This window comes from Lactuca serriola, chromosome 9 (assembly GCF_051521515.1).
Source record: "Lactuca serriola cultivar US96UC23 chromosome 9, Lser_US96UC23_V15, whole genome shotgun sequence".
Taxonomy (NCBI): domain Eukaryota; kingdom Viridiplantae; phylum Streptophyta; class Magnoliopsida; order Asterales; family Asteraceae; genus Lactuca; species Lactuca serriola.
Window position 1 is genome coordinate 63025970 of NC_136416.1, and position 15565 is coordinate 63041534.

General features: G+C 34.2%; 4 protein-coding genes across 4 annotated transcripts; 1 reads left to right on the forward strand and 3 right to left on the reverse strand.

Moving 5' to 3' along the window:
• Positions 1-2439: 2439 nt before the first annotated feature.
• On the forward strand, positions 2440-3927 carry LOC145072374 (cysteine protease XCP1-like). Its single transcript, XM_079018788.1, has 4 exons — positions 2440-2918; positions 3015-3250; positions 3328-3468; positions 3611-3927. Exons 1-4 carry the CDS (start codon positions 2456-2458, stop codon positions 3827-3829), a joined length of 1059 nt encoding a protein of 352 aa, XP_078874914.1. The 5' UTR covers positions 2440-2455; the 3' UTR covers positions 3830-3927.
• LOC145072375 (HSP20-like chaperones superfamily protein) lies at positions 3671-5850 on the reverse strand. Its single transcript, XM_079018789.1, has 4 exons — positions 5713-5850; positions 4359-4511; positions 4021-4272; positions 3671-3809 (listed from the first exon to the last, which is right to left on the reverse strand). Exons 2-4 carry the CDS (start codon positions 4498-4500, stop codon positions 3805-3807), a joined length of 399 nt encoding a protein of 132 aa, XP_078874915.1. The 5' UTR covers positions 4501-4511; positions 5713-5850; the 3' UTR covers positions 3671-3804.
• A 4738-nt stretch (positions 5851-10588) lies between these two features.
• LOC145073874 (uncharacterized) lies at positions 10589-11333 on the reverse strand. Its single transcript, XM_079020348.1, has 3 exons — positions 11159-11333; positions 10787-11069; positions 10589-10702 (listed from the first exon to the last, which is right to left on the reverse strand). The coding sequence occupies exons 2-3, from the start codon at positions 11021-11023 to the stop codon at positions 10610-10612; spliced, it is 330 nt and encodes a 109-aa protein (XP_078876474.1). The 5' UTR covers positions 11024-11069; positions 11159-11333; the 3' UTR covers positions 10589-10609.
• A 137-nt stretch (positions 11334-11470) lies between these two features.
• Positions 11471-14356, reverse strand: LOC145073873 (uncharacterized). Its single transcript, XM_079020347.1, has 11 exons — positions 13736-14356; positions 13543-13621; positions 13255-13464; positions 13060-13161; positions 12885-12951; positions 12664-12746; positions 12336-12442; positions 12135-12266; positions 11887-12020; positions 11686-11749; positions 11471-11602 (listed from the first exon to the last, which is right to left on the reverse strand). Exons 4-11 carry the CDS (start codon positions 13103-13105, stop codon positions 11588-11590), a joined length of 648 nt encoding a protein of 215 aa, XP_078876473.1. The 5' UTR covers positions 13106-13161; positions 13255-13464; positions 13543-13621; positions 13736-14356; the 3' UTR covers positions 11471-11587.
• Positions 14357-15565: the final 1209 nt, after the last annotated feature.

Consider the following 15565-nt stretch of genomic DNA (forward strand, 5'->3'; position numbering starts at 1 on the left):
ATAAACAAACACTTACATTCACTAAAAAAACAGAAGAGCAAAATAGTCATTTCTATTTCTATAATTCAGCACAACAATTCAGAAATTTCAATCAAATATCATATTAAAAATTCAAAATTTTAAAAATTCAGGTATCTTTGAAATTCATACATCTTAAAAATTCAAATCCTAACAAACAACGTCTAATTCAACTACATACCAATTCTTCAAATGTTCTTCTTCTTTGACTCTTCTTTAATCCAACAATTTAACAGGCTTCCTTGTTACTGGTTTGGGCTTAGCTATACTTATAACTAGGCTATTATGTATTGGGTTGGTGTTATCTTCAAGTGGGCCTGTATTAGTTAACCGGAAAATGATAGCGGATATCTGGTAACCGGTAAATGTAGTTTTTATTTATTATACGAGTTTTTGATAAAAATAATTAAAAGTTTTTGAAGTGTGTAAATTTACATAAAATAACAATTGTTTAAAAACATAAATATATAAATATATTTCTACGGACAATGCTAGAAATTGATTAAAAAAACTTTTTCATAAACGCTAAATGAAATAGTTTTTAGTTTAAAACTTTTTGTTTAAACTAAAAGCTATACACTCTTATTTTCAACGAAATTTTTTGTTTAAATCAATTTTTTTTTGTTAAAATCTAAAAGATAAAAGCTAAGAAACCTACCAAGTAAGTCCATGATATTTTGGTGTGCTTTGTCACTGTGTTGTGTTTGCATATACTACGTGAGGATACAATCTATTGTTGCTTCTCCGTGATAGTCTTTCCTAATGCCCTCTTATTTCTCGTGGCTGGGCACTCTAAAAGGTACAGATAACAAACATTTGTTAAAAAAATATTAAATTTAGTTTTTCATTTAGGGTTATTTTTTTGAAATAAAATTTTCAACAAAATATTATTATATATGTTAAAGTTCTCAAGAAAAAGAATAGTAAACTTGTCATTTATTTTGGTAGAATTGGTCACTATATTATTGTTGGGCTTCAAAGTTAAGAATAGTAAATTTTGATGTTTTTTGGCAACTTTGCTTCTTATCTTTAACCATTTTAACACTTTTGGTCATTGCAATCAATATTTCTATATTTTTAGGAACCTTTTAATATTTAAAGTTTGACCACAAAACTTTAACGGTTTGACAACTTTGATCCATTTTTTAAAAATTTGCTAATTCCTACCCCTTTAATTCTTTAGTCATTTTGACACTTCTGGTCCTTGCAGTCAATTTTACATTTTTTCATAAAAACATGAAAAAAACGGCCCGAGGCAAAGCCCGGGCTTTTTATCCTTGCACTTTCTATGTTTGCGATATTTATCGATTCGGAAACAACATTGAAAGCTTCTGGCCCCCACATAGCGGAGGTAACCTTTCTAATTTAAATTAATAAATTAAATTAAATATATTAATATAGGTTAGTATGTTGAAAATTTATCATTGTGGATCCTTAAATCCTCTTTTTGAATCCAAAATGATCCTATTGACTACCCATTCTTGCACGTTGGTTAGGGCTGTAAATGAACCGAACGAACATGAACATGACTTGTTTGTATTCGTTCGTTTAAGTTAGCCGTACAAATGAACGAACATGAACGGATAAACGAACGAGGTTTCGTGTTCATATTTGTTCGTTTAACAAATTGCATTGTTCATGTTCGTTCGTTTATGTTCATGAACATGCTAAACGAATATAAATGAACAAAGATAAATAAGCATAATATGAGCATATATGAACATAAATGAACATATACTATAGTAATTTAATCAAATACAATTAAACACATATGAACATAAAAGGAACTTATATGAACGAACTTGAACCAACGTAAACAAACAACATAAATGAACGTTCATGAACACAATTAAACGAACGAGACCGTTGTTCATGTTCGTTCGTTTAACTAAATGAACGAGAATTTGTGTTCATGTTCGTTCATTTATTAAATAAACGAACTTTCCGCCGAACGGTTCACAAACAGTTCGTTGAACGTTCAGTTCGTTTACAGCCCTAACGTTGGCTGTGCTCTTAAAAATCGACTACAAATGCTCGGCAGTCTAAATATGTTTCATCTTTTAGAAGAAAAGAAAAAACATATCAAATTATCTCATTGGGGCTTACCCCTCTCACTCTATCTATTTGTTAACAAAAACTTGAAACTAATAGTTCAACACATGTCAAATCCACTATGAAAATACGATAAGTTCCAATAAGAATGCACAAATCACTCACCAACCACCAACGATGATTAATAAATTGTTTGGATCAAGTTCACGCTTCTAAGTGTTCCCCAAGGAGACATGCTTGTATGAAAAGATTACCAAAAAGAACCAAACTTAAAGAAATCATATAATATTTTTTTCAAACACCTTAACTTCAAAGCAACATAAACCCATGCCTATATAAACCCTCATCCATTCATATATCCTCCACAACACAACACAACACAAACATGGCAATCCTCATTTCCTCCAAGCAATCCTCCCTTTTCATCATATTCATCTCAGTCTTAGCCTATTCAACTCTCTCACACGAGTTTTCAATCCTAGGTTACGCTCCAGACGATTTAGCCTCCATTCATAAAGTCATCAATCTTTTCGAATCATGGGTTGCTAAACATAGTAAACTCTACGAAAGTCTAGACGAAAAGCTACATAGATTCGAGATCTTCATGGACAACCTTAAACACATCGATGACACAAACAAGAAAGTCAACAACTACTGGCTTGGACTCAACGAGTTTGCTGACATGACACACGAAGAATTCAAGAACAAATTCTTAGGGCTCGCCCCTGAGTTGAAACAAACCGAGTCCAACGAAGAATTTATGTATAAAGATTTCGTTGATATGCCAAAATCGGTGGATTGGAGGAAAAAAGGAGCCGTGTCTCCGGTGAAGAACCAAGGTCAATGTGGTAAGTTGTAGTTAGTGAGTACAAGTCATAAAGCTTGGAGTACAAGTGACTGGTTTTATGTTTGTTTTGAAATGTGTATTCCATATTCATATACAGGTAGTTGTTGGGCGTTTTCAACTGTGGCTGCGGTGGAAGGTATAAACCAAATCGTGACAGGAAATTTAACCGTGTTATCAGAACAGGAATTGATCGATTGTGACACGAGCTTCAACAATGGCTGTAATGGAGGTCTCATGGACTATGCATTTACTTATATTATGAGGAATGGTGGGCTTCATAAAGAAGAAGAGTATCCTTATATCATGAGTGAAGGCACATGCGATGACAAAAAGGTAAACTTTTTTTTTTTAACCCTATGAAAATTCATAAAATTCAAAATTCTAAAAGATATATTTATTTATTCTTATAGGATGTATCAGAAAAGGTGACAATTAGTGGGTATCACGATGTGCCTCGCAACAACGAAGATAGTTTCTTGAAGGCCCTTGCAAACCAACCAATCAGTGTCGCAATTGAAGCCTCTGGTCGTGACTTCCAGTTTTACAGTGGGGTAAGACTTAAGAGATGTTTTATTTCGACTTAATCTGAACAGAATGACTTAATAAGTTTAAAATGTTTCAACTTGTATACCTGGATGTTTCTTTTTTACTTAATCAGAATAGAATGACTTAATAAATTAAAATGTTGTGTAGGGTGTGTTTGATGGGCATTGTGGGACCGAATTGGATCATGGAGTAGCAGCCGTTGGATACGGGACAACCAAGGGACTGGATTATGTGATAGTGAGAAACTCATGGGGACCAAAATGGGGTGAAAAAGGATACATAAGAATGAAGAGAAAAACCGGGAAGTCCGAAGGGATGTGTGGGCTCTACATGATGGCTTCCTATCCTACAAAAACCAAAAACTGATAAATGTCATAAAACTTGTAATGTTTCCGTTTCTTGATTGTAAGCTTTAACAAGATTTCTAAATAAAAACATCGCAACATAACAAAAGTTACACATAATCAATATATCGGGCTCTTTAATAATACTTTAAAAAAATGAACCAACGAAAGTAAAATGGACAAACTAAATGGGAATAGGTGCGACAGGGGTACCCGAGTTGTTGGGTGTGATGTGTTTCATGATAACCACTTCGAGTATTCCGGTGTTCCGGAAGGAGGGAACGGTCAACCGTGGGTCAACGCGTCCAGGTAGGTTAAATATAATGTTGAAGCTTCCGGAAGGTGGTAGTTGTTGGAGTTTTGGTTTGTATTTGTTGTTGGAATGTTTGTTGATAAATTCGCTTTCTTGAATAATTCCTTCGATTTCGACCCGCCCGTCATTACGGATATCCAGCTTTACATTGCCTGCAATGAAATTATAATTCTTTTGTTTTTGGGTATTTGAAATAAGGAGTTATCAGTGTAAGGGCAATTTAGTAATTAGAACTTACACTGAGGTTTACAGACACCGGGTAAGGAGACGCGAAAGATGTAAGCATGTTTGCTTTCGCCTATGTCAACTAAGCCAAGTGGTGGTGCATATTTTGCAGCCTTAGCTGTACCCGTTAGATTGACTAGTGACTTTGACTCCATTGACTTTGTTTCTGGAATTTTAAAACTTACTAAATCATTAAGGCTGCATTAATAGTTTAAAGGAGGAATACGTTTTGGTGCAAAAATGCATGCATGTATATCGTGCGTGTGTATTTATGAATGCGTGTGTTTGCATGTATATATGTATACAGTGTACACTTACCACATACATATATTATATATAAAACTAAAAGTGTCATACATGATCATACAATCGACGTGTAGAAATAAAATGTCAAGTACAAGTCAAATATGTCTATATGTCTCCTCTTTTCATTCTCGTCTATTCAGTTTCTTTATTCGGAAGTGTCACAAAATAACTCATATCAGTGGAGAAATTCATAGAACTAATATGACTTTTTTTCAGACATTTTAGGTATCCCCTTTACGAGGATAATCATGAACATATCCCTTCATAATCTAGGAATTTTTAATTTGGTAATCTAAACTTCAATATCACTGCTTTTAGAAATCATTATTTTAACCTATGCATTCCCCGTATATTATGATAAACTAACAAACATCCACTTATCTCTGTATTCCACTATTTAGTTATTTCAGATATTACAATTAAAAAATATACTGATGTATCGAGTATGCTGGAGCACTCTGTTTTTAAGAGGTAGTTTAAAGTAAAACGTGTCTTTTAAAACATTTAGGTGTTGTTTGTGGACCACAAGTCAGCAATCTGCTGCCAAAAAAAAAAAAAAGTATGTTTTTGAAGAGGTAAAATGGCTGTAGTCTTTTTCAAACACCAAAAATCAGCGTAAAACATAAAAAATCAGCATAAATATTAAAAAACAGCTTCAAAGATGCAAAAATTAGCCCTAATCAGATTCAAAAGCAGCTTCAAACATCAAAAATCAGTGACATAGAAGAAAACAACAATAATCACCCCTAATCAGATTCTTATATAAATGCTAAGCAACAATAGTCATTCAGCTCTAATAAGCAACAATAATCAGCCCTAATCGTATTCCTATATAAATGCTAAGCAACAATAGTCATTCAGCTCTAATAAGCAACAATAATCAGCCCTAATCAGCTTCATATGTATATGCTAAGCAACAATAATCAGCCCTAATCATATTCAGGAGTGGAGAGAAAAGAGACAAGAGAAGAGTGACGATTTCAGCACTAATCAGCTATAGTTAGAGCTATATTCAAGAGTGGAGAAAAAATAGAGAATAGAAGAAAGACCGAGATGTGTACCTCAAGCGGGTGGCGTTAACACCGTGAAAGAAGGGGGAGGCGTCGGCGTCGGCGTCGGCTATGGAGGCCGGAGGCGGAGGTGGCCGGCGTGAAGACGACCAGGGGTGGAGCGTGATTTAGGTTTTAGACAATGAACCTCTTCAAGCTTCTTTTTATTTATTTTATTTTTTTCACTTTAAAGACTTGAGCAGACATTTTATCTCTTCAGTAAGAAAACAAACACTTTTTTTTTTCTTCTTTTTTTCAGAAAGACAAAATTGCAAGAATGGTCTCTATGGTTAGTTGAAATTATCATTTTGGGCTAAACAGGTTTGGACTAGTATTTATGGTCCAAATGTTTTTATTTTCTTGTCATTTTGGTCCAATTTACTTTAAATTTTTTAATAATAACCATTTTACCCTTTGTTTTTACTTTTTCAGTTTTTTCTTAATTTATTCAAATACTTTTATAATTAAAACAAAAATAAAAAAGAAAATCTCTCTCTCTATATATATATATATATATATATATATATATATATATATATATATATATATATATATATATATATATATATATATATATATATATATATAACAAAACGAAACTTTTGTTTTAATACCAAGAACTCAATCCACCACCATTATCTTCTTCAAAACCCAACTCCACCCTTTCCTTTCTCACCCATCGGTCCTCTCCCTAGCCCAAACATCTCCGTCGAGCTCCACCATCCACGAGACCAGAGCGTCGGGAAAAACAGATTGGTGGTTTGATTACCACCAACATCTTCGACCTCAGATACACCGGAAAATCCAAGTTTCAAGCCCGTTTTTGTGTTGTGGTTTCTATCGATCTTTTATGTCGGCTTCCCTCCGCTTCAGATCTTCAATACATTGTGTGTATGTGTGTTTTCTTAGGTGTGTGTGACTCTCCAGTTCAGATCTTTAAAATTAGTACCTGTTCTATATGAGTACTATTCATCGTCTTCTCCACCTTCTCATCTCCTTTTGTAATTAGTATATTCTGCTTCGTGGAAATGGGTTTATTGGCTTACCGAAATAGAGGATGGAAAATATGATTTTTGCACAGATATAGGATGCTCATGGCGGCTAAGGTTTCTTGGTGGTGATGCATCGTGTGTGCTAGGGCTTGATTTAACATCTGATTTTTGCATCTATTTTGAAAATTGATTTGTGAATGTTCTTGGATAGATTATTGCTTTTATAATATGATTTTGAATGTTTTGTGTGCTTTAAAATTGATAAACATTCAAAAATAGATTGTTGATTTCTAATTTGATTTTGGTTATTAATGTTTAATATTTGATGATTCATAGTTGATCAGCTTTTCTTTTACAAGAAGATAAAACAAGAAACAAAAATGATTTCTAATTTTTTATTCTTGTATAATGGTGGAATCAGACGGTGGTGGTGACAAGAGGGGGAGTGATGGTAGCTGTAGGTGGTGGTTCTGGAAAAAATAGTGGAGGGTGGTGATTTAGATGCTCGGAGTAGATGCAGAGATCTTCAGGTTCTAAAGGAGAGATAGAGAGATAGAAAGAGAGAGAGAGAGAGAGGGAGAGAGAGAGAGAGAAAAATTTTCTTTTTTTTTATTTTTCTTTTAATTATAAAAGTATTTGAATAAATAAAAAAACTAAAAAGGTAAAAACAAAAGGCAAAATGGTCATTATTAAAAAATTTAAAGTAAATTGGACCAAAATGACAAGAAAATGAAAACCTTTGGACCATGAGTGCTAGTTCAAACATGTTTGGCCCAAAATGGTAATTTCGACCTAACCACAGGGACCATTCTTGCAATTTTGTCTTTCAAAAATATCATGACATATATGGTCAAAAAAAAATACTCACTTTATAGTTTTTTCCAAGGGTTTTTTTCCTTTCCGTTTTAATTTTTATATAAATTATTTTTCTACTGACTTTATTTTAATTTATTTCTTAAAACACGAAAATCTGAAACTTTAACATGATGTACGAACCAAATAAGAAACAACATAATTAAGATCATTCTATTCTGATCACTTAAAACATATATATTCATGTCTAGACGTGTTGATTTATTTATATATCTTTATCTCACCTTATCATACCAACAAAGATTCAGATTTCACGCTAGCCATTCCGCAATCATCTCTTCAATTTCATCCCAATTATGAAAAATTGGGGGAACAGGTATAGGCATAGCTTTCATAACTGTAATTTCAATTACAGTCTTTGAAGTAAACAAGATATCAGACGTCAACCAGTGAACAGGGCAGGGAAGTAGAAGGACATGCCCCATGGGCCACGACTCACTTGGGCATAACTTGATTCGCTTTGTTTTACGTCTAATTGGTGTATTTGCAAATATTGCAGGCGACGTTATCCACCTTTCAATTGTCACCTCACCATGACTATTTACAATCCGATAAAATATTTCACCTGATAGCAATCATAAAATTCACCATTAGATATATGGTTGCATTTTTCCATTTGTATTTATAATTTGTTTATGTGATTGTAATAATTTGTCATATAGTGAACTTTTCTCTAAATGATTGTGGTTTTCGCTAGTTTTAGAGTTTTCCACATATATTCTTGTGGTTAATTTTCTCAATTCTTTGTCACTGGGCGTGTTTTTGTGAATCTTCGGGACCATTTTCCTAACAAGATATACGGTTTCACTTTTGCATTTACTGTTAAATAGTTTTTGTTGTTTTTCCAGCAACCTCTGTCACAATTCCTATCCAGCCTCAAAACACTTTTTTATTTGGTTTTGAGAAAGTACAACTTACCATTAGAAAACTGCACTTGAGGCAATTCGATTTCAGTTAAGTAGAAGTGTTCACTAGCAGTGAATTCAAGTATGTTTGCAAGTGTACGACCTCTAACACATGTTGTAGCTCCATAGTATCTCACTTGAGGTTTTGGTTCTGGAAGAAAAAATTCAAAACCCATTTCCATCTTTAGACCGAGCTACAAAAGAGGAAATTTTATTAGTTTGCTCCGCACGCGTAATCTTACATATCTTGTCATAAGCAAGGATCGCTAAAAGAAGGTCTTACGTCATGGTTTAATTTCTAGCTAATCTCATGAAAATGGAATCGTTCATATTACAAAAAGGCAAGTTTTTTTTAAAGTTTACGGTACATAATATATAGTTTGTGATTCTCTAGACACATACTCCTGTTACATGTGTGCTTACAACACATATAAGTCATTTATTATATAAGGTATGATTTTATGAGTTCTTCAACACTTTACTATTCAGGAGAAAGTTATTATGTCAAGATCAAGCTTTCCTTTTATTTGATCCATTTGAATCTAACAAAGATGCTTGTTTGTAAATAATACTCATAAAGTTTAACCTTCCATGTTAAGATCAAGATTTCCTACTATTTGATCCATCTGAATCTAATAAAGACGTTTGTTTGTAAATAATACTCATAAAATTTAACCTTCCATGTTAAAGATCAAGATTTCTTACTATTTGATCCATCTTAATCTAATAAAGACACTTTTTAAAACTCCAAAAATTTAACCTTCAATCACGGGGGATGAAAATCTTTGTAATTATCCAATTCAATACCACAAATTGTTTTATTTAGTTCATAGAATAGCATTACATTACATGTTATTCCCAATTGTACGTACAAACCCTCAATCTGCCACTACTTTCCATAGTACAGTGGCTGGTGATACTTTTGGTTCTATTAGCATACACATATTTATCATAAGAACGGGTGTGAAACAGCATAAACAATAAAGCACAAAGAAATTAAGAGATATAGAAGAATCTAAGCGTGCTTTGAGTGAGCCCTATATGAAAAAACAATTTGCACAAAATTCGCCAAATAATTTTTTAAAATTATGGAAGCAAAATGCACATCAGCAATCGGTGAGTTATGATACTATTTCTGATCGATTTTATTTTGAAATGCACATGGACTGTACGCAATAACATTAAAAGTTCAAATTGGATAACTAATCAATTAAACAAAAGGCAATAATCACATTCGATGGCAACTAAAGTAGCAAAGAAGATAATCTAGTGAACGATTTGGGTGAAAAAAACTCCGGTGTGGACTCACCGTTGCCGATTGAGCAAGAGTAAACGGTGAAATTTGTTTGTTGTTTTTTTCAATTCTATGGCAGCTTTGATGGTGATCTTCATTTTTATCATCACGAAGCATAAGAACTTTACATGACTGCCACGTTGCGGTTACTGCTTGCTCCGCCACTACAAGAAACGGGACCTATAGGGACGACAAATGTCGTCTCTATAGGTTAAAAATGTCGTCGTTATAGGTGGCCGGGAGGACATGTCGTCCCTACAGCTCTCGTCCTCATAGCCCCGTCGCAATAGATATTTTTGGTCGTCGCTATAAATATCGTCGCAATAGGTATCTTTTAGAGACGACATGTCGTTCTGTTTTGGTTTGTCGCTATACGTTGTTGGTCTCCATAAATGAAGCTATAGAGACGACATGTCGTCTCTATTGGTATACGTATAAACACAACATGTCCTCTCCATAGATAGAGATACAATCGACTCACCTTAGCCCTTAGCGACAACGTGTCGTGGTGGTAGATGCATCTGTAGAGACGACATGTCGTCTCTATAGATCCACCTATAGAAACGACATGTCGTCTCTATAGGTATGCCCATACAGCTGCTTTTTTTTCTCTATAATTTCCCAGTTCTCATATCACAAAATTGCTAAAACAGTAAATTTACAAAATATATAAAATGGTAAATTTAACTGCAAAACATTAATATTCGATACAATCTCAAAACACTACATTATTACAAATATAATTAATAACTTTTATATTATTAAAAATATAATGTAATCAAAAACTTACATTAAAGAAAACAAATAATCATATGACATTTCTATCTCAATTTATAAAAATAAATTTAAATGATGATATCAGAAACTAAAAGAATATCACCATCCCTTGGATCAAGAATCATGCTCACTGCTTCTTCCTTAATGGAAGTTACTTCAGTCTGCACATATAAACACATTCTGAGTCAACATATACACTTGCAATGTTTAAGTTAATCCACAAGTAAATAAAATGACAGGTTTACCCTTGCGACAGTTTCCAAGTGTTTCACAACTGCAACATATACCGTTCTCTGTTTTGTGGGGGAAGCATTAGCAAGTGCAGAAGCCAACGCACCAATCGGAATGGGTTGTGTGATTCCAGTGTCTCTCAATGCCATTCCACCCATGTCATACGGAACAGAAACCATTCCCCCACCTCCAATTCCGGTCATGGAACCATCCGAAACATTCCGTCCAGGGGTAACGGTACATCCTCCCATGAAGATTGGAATTCATTTGTGATTCCAGTGTCTCTCAACGCATCATCTGTTATTCATTTGTTGTAATCAATCTCAATTAATTAATTTAATTATTAATATCACTGAAAATTTTTTAAAAGAGGTTGGAATTCTAACATGTTGCTGCATTAGGGGTATAGGCTGCTGGTTTTGCTAACCTAGACCAGTAGCACGCCTGCCACCTGGGTGTTGAACTTGTTGACCTTGCTGCACCATTGGCATGAAGAAGTTTGGCATTAGGGCGCCACCTGGACGCATACCTGGCACGAGTTGCTGTTGATACCCAAATCCAGGTTGTACATGGTTTTAAAAAAAAGTTGTTTAGTTTTGAAAAGATCTTTACAAGAACAAAATATTCAACACCATGAAAAATCTTGAAACATGATTATAATAAAAAGAATATTTTTTATTAAATGTTATTACCTGTGGAGGAATGAATGTAGGCTGAGCTTGACCATAGAATATTTGTTGACCTAAACCTGGCCCACCAGGTGAATACATTGGCATACATGGTGCTACAGCTGGCGCCATTGCAATTGGACGCATCTATGAGAACTGTGCCTATATACAAAAAGGGCAAAATTGTCATTAAAATGTTTATATTGCATAAGAAGTAAGAGCATATGTCTCAAGTCTCAACATACCTGCAATCTTGCCCTTCTGTCTTCCTTACGTTGTGTATCCTTGTTTTCCTTACAAAGATGAAATCTGGAGATGAATATTTGAAAACATTGTCATTAATAAAGAATATAAAGCTTCAAAAGTAAAACATTGTCATTAATGAAAGGAAATAGGATGCTATAATAAACAAATATATGAATGTATGTTGCTATAATAGACACTACCTGAGGAACTTTCCAAGATGCTGGATCTGAACCTCTACTGTCATAAGGAGTCTCATCTCTTCCTTTCCTCTTCTTATTACCTCTGCCTCTTTCATTATTTTCCAAAGATAATTCCCATCTTTGGAGAATTGAACCTGAGGGTAAAATGGTCATTTTTTAAACCATGATTAAATATAAACATATATATATATATATATATATATATATATATATATATATATATATATATATATAGCTGGCTTACTTACATGTGTAACCCCACCTTCTTGACCATGTAGGACATATAAGAGCTCCATATTATCTTCTCTATGTATCCCTGTATGACCCTGTAGCAAGCATCCCCGTATGACTTGGAGAAAAGGCATTTCATAATATGATACCTGAGAGCAAGGAATAAAGCTCATTATTAGTGAAATACCCAAAATACCCTTGTAATTAACCACACCAACCTGATTGTCCTTCCTTGTTTCCTTGGATGGTTGAATGTTGTTGGAAATCTCTACCAGGGCGATGAATATCAAATATCCTGATGGATTTGTTGTATCCAACAAATATCCTGAATCAAATAAGTTAATATTTATATAGAAACAAACTTTCATTCATTTCTTTTTCTTATTAAGAAATTATACTTTGAAAAGTCTAACCAATTATGGCATTGTTGATTTTTTTAAGTACAATGTTGTAACAGAAAGAAAGGAATGTATGGTTCTATAAGAAACAAATAAAATAAAGATGAAAGAAAATGTGTTGTAGTCCTTCAAAATAATATAAGCTTACTTTGTTCCTGAGGGGTTGACACCAATTGAGAAGGCAACAGTTGTTTCATCCATGGCGTCATATGCTCGATATGTGCAACATAGCTGTAATTCCATGTTGAATCAATCAAGTGTTAATAAATTAATACCACAATTATTATCCATGAAATGAATAATAATAATGACTAATATAAAGATTCAATGATATAAATCAAGACCAAAGCACATGCTATGATGAAGCACCTGTCCTGTGCTATAAGATGAATACGATGGTCATGAGTGGTGGTTGCAAACACACAAGAGACTGGATCTACAACACAATCAGAGTAACATAATTCTTGTTAACTGCTGATTTACATGCGAAGTATCTTTGGATAGTATACTAATAATGAAAGAAAAAGGATATCAACAAAAGAACCTGAAGCAGACATGTAAGTATGCATTTGATGAGGATTTAGGTCCATCTACTGTGTCTGTAACCAAGAACTTGAGTTTCTCTTTAAAAAAAATCATGAACTGCCTGAAGGGAGCAAATTATTAGTAAATTACACATACACATACTATTGATTAGCTATAATTGATGAAAAGAAACATTGATAAGAGAGATTCCTACTGTTCGATGAACTTTATCAGAACTTGGAGAAAGAACAATGGAGGTATTGGTAACTATAACTCCATCTTCATCATTTGAATTTATCTTATCTATAAACTCCTTCAGGGAGTTGGCATCAGAGTCACCAACTAGGGCTCTAAACGATTCAATTTCACTAAAATGGTTACCATTTTGTTGATTTGTAGTCTTTGATTCATGTTCCTCTGCTGTCTGAATCGAAAAAATGTAGACCGTTAAAGTCAGATGTAAGGATGAATGGATATGATTGTGAATTAGATGATAACAGACCTCCATTGGTGCATCTAAGGAAGTCAAAAGTACAACATTTCCATCTAAATCCACTTCATTGACTATAAAACCAGAGTACCTGTAAACAAAAACATAAAATCAAAAGGCTACTCTTCATTTGAATTAAATGTAAATTCACAACTGTTCCATGTTTATAGAATCATTACGAATGTCTGAAATGAAAGGAGAATACATGTACTCCCAAGTCTGAAAGCCTGATTTGTAGAGAATGAAATGAAGAGGCTCCTAATAATTGAACACTAACCTAGGTCGCCGGAGTGGGGCATCTATTATTTAGAATTTGTAACAGGAGGTGAAAATGAAGCAGGTAGTTAGAATCGTCGGCATTGAAGCTAATCGTCGGTGGTCTTCAGCAACTAACATGAGGATTGAGAGTTAGTAAGAAGATTTGCCGGGAGTAGGAGGTGAGGAAGTCACCAGGGCCCAGGGGTGAATTGTCGATCGAGAGAGAGAGAGAGAGAGAGAGAGAGAGAGAGAGAGAGAGAGAGAGAGACTGATGATTGAGCGTGCATGAATAAACGAAGGGGATGCTCTTCTAATGTTGGGCATAGAAAGCTATGGGGACGACAAGTCGTCCCTATAGCTATCAACGTCCGAGCTTTATTTCCGTGAAGGGCGCGCTAAACACACATCCTTTCCCGCTTAACACACTGAGTCGAGAAATCGTCGCTGTAGCCTCAAAAGTAAAAAAAAATCATCAAATCTATGGCAACGAGATGTCGTCCCTATAGGTAGCCAATAGCAACGACAAATGTCGTCCCTATAGATCTCGTCGCTATAGGTTCTTATTCTTGTAGTGCGCCATCATGCGACCGTCGGATCTCCGTTTACTTTTCCCGGATGTGATGTAGGCTTTTTTACGTCACGGGTTCGTCTTATTGTAGGAGAACACTGTTGATGATTTTAGTGTCACCATGTCATTTTAAGTAATTAGAACTAACACGTGAGCTAAGGGGCTTCATAATTTGTACTCTAATATATGTATGAAGTTGTGCGAAGTGTACGCATGTATAAGATTGAATTAGAAGCTGGTTTGACGAATAGTCGGGGGTCCGGTGGCAGCGCCCCTTTGGCGAGGTATAGGGGCAGCGCCCCTAACGGGGTATAAGGGCAGCGCCCCAAAACCTCACCGAATTTTACATTTGGGAACATAGTGAAAAATTCAATTTCTTGATGGTGATTATGGTAAAACTAATGAAACTCATAAGTTTTGGTAACCCTAAATCTTTATTAAATCCGGATTAATATTACTTGCTTTTAAAGCAACTAATGACGGTCCAACCCTAATAAAACTCTAATCTTGTTTAATATAAAAACGGCTATTCCTCTACAGAAGAGGATGACATTCTTAAGCTCTCGTTTTTAATCATACTTTCACAGAATCCTCTAGCATATTGGCTTACCACATAGCAACAACTAGTTCTTTTTTTTTTTTCTTCATAATCCTTCCATATTTATTTGACTAATATATAGGTTAGTTTTTGTCACGAATGGCAACTGCCATGACTTCTTGTTGTACAAAGTACCTTCCTCAACCCACCATACATGAATGAGAGATCCGTTGGAGAAATTAAACATGATTTCATAAAAATATTATTAATTTTGCATAAGGTTTTTTGTAAATTACGAGAAAAGTTGTATCGTAAAATCAAAAACAAATTCAAAAACTATTTAGCAAAAGATATGATTATTTGGTGATAGTTCAAATGGTAAATTATGGCAACTTCCAAGTGATTATTACAATATTTAGCATTATTTTAACTAACTTCTTTATATAAGAACAAATGTTATAAAAAATCACTAATATTTTATCATTTTATAGAAAGCCGTTAAATAAATAAATAAATAAATACTTTTCCTGAAAACCATTCAAGAATTCTTGATTTTTTGCACCTGCAGAGATGCTGGCCGGTCACCATGTGTGTTTATGGGTATGCGTGAGCACGCACAAAATATGGATGTATATAAACATGCTAGATTGGGGTGATTGCTACGTTTTTAG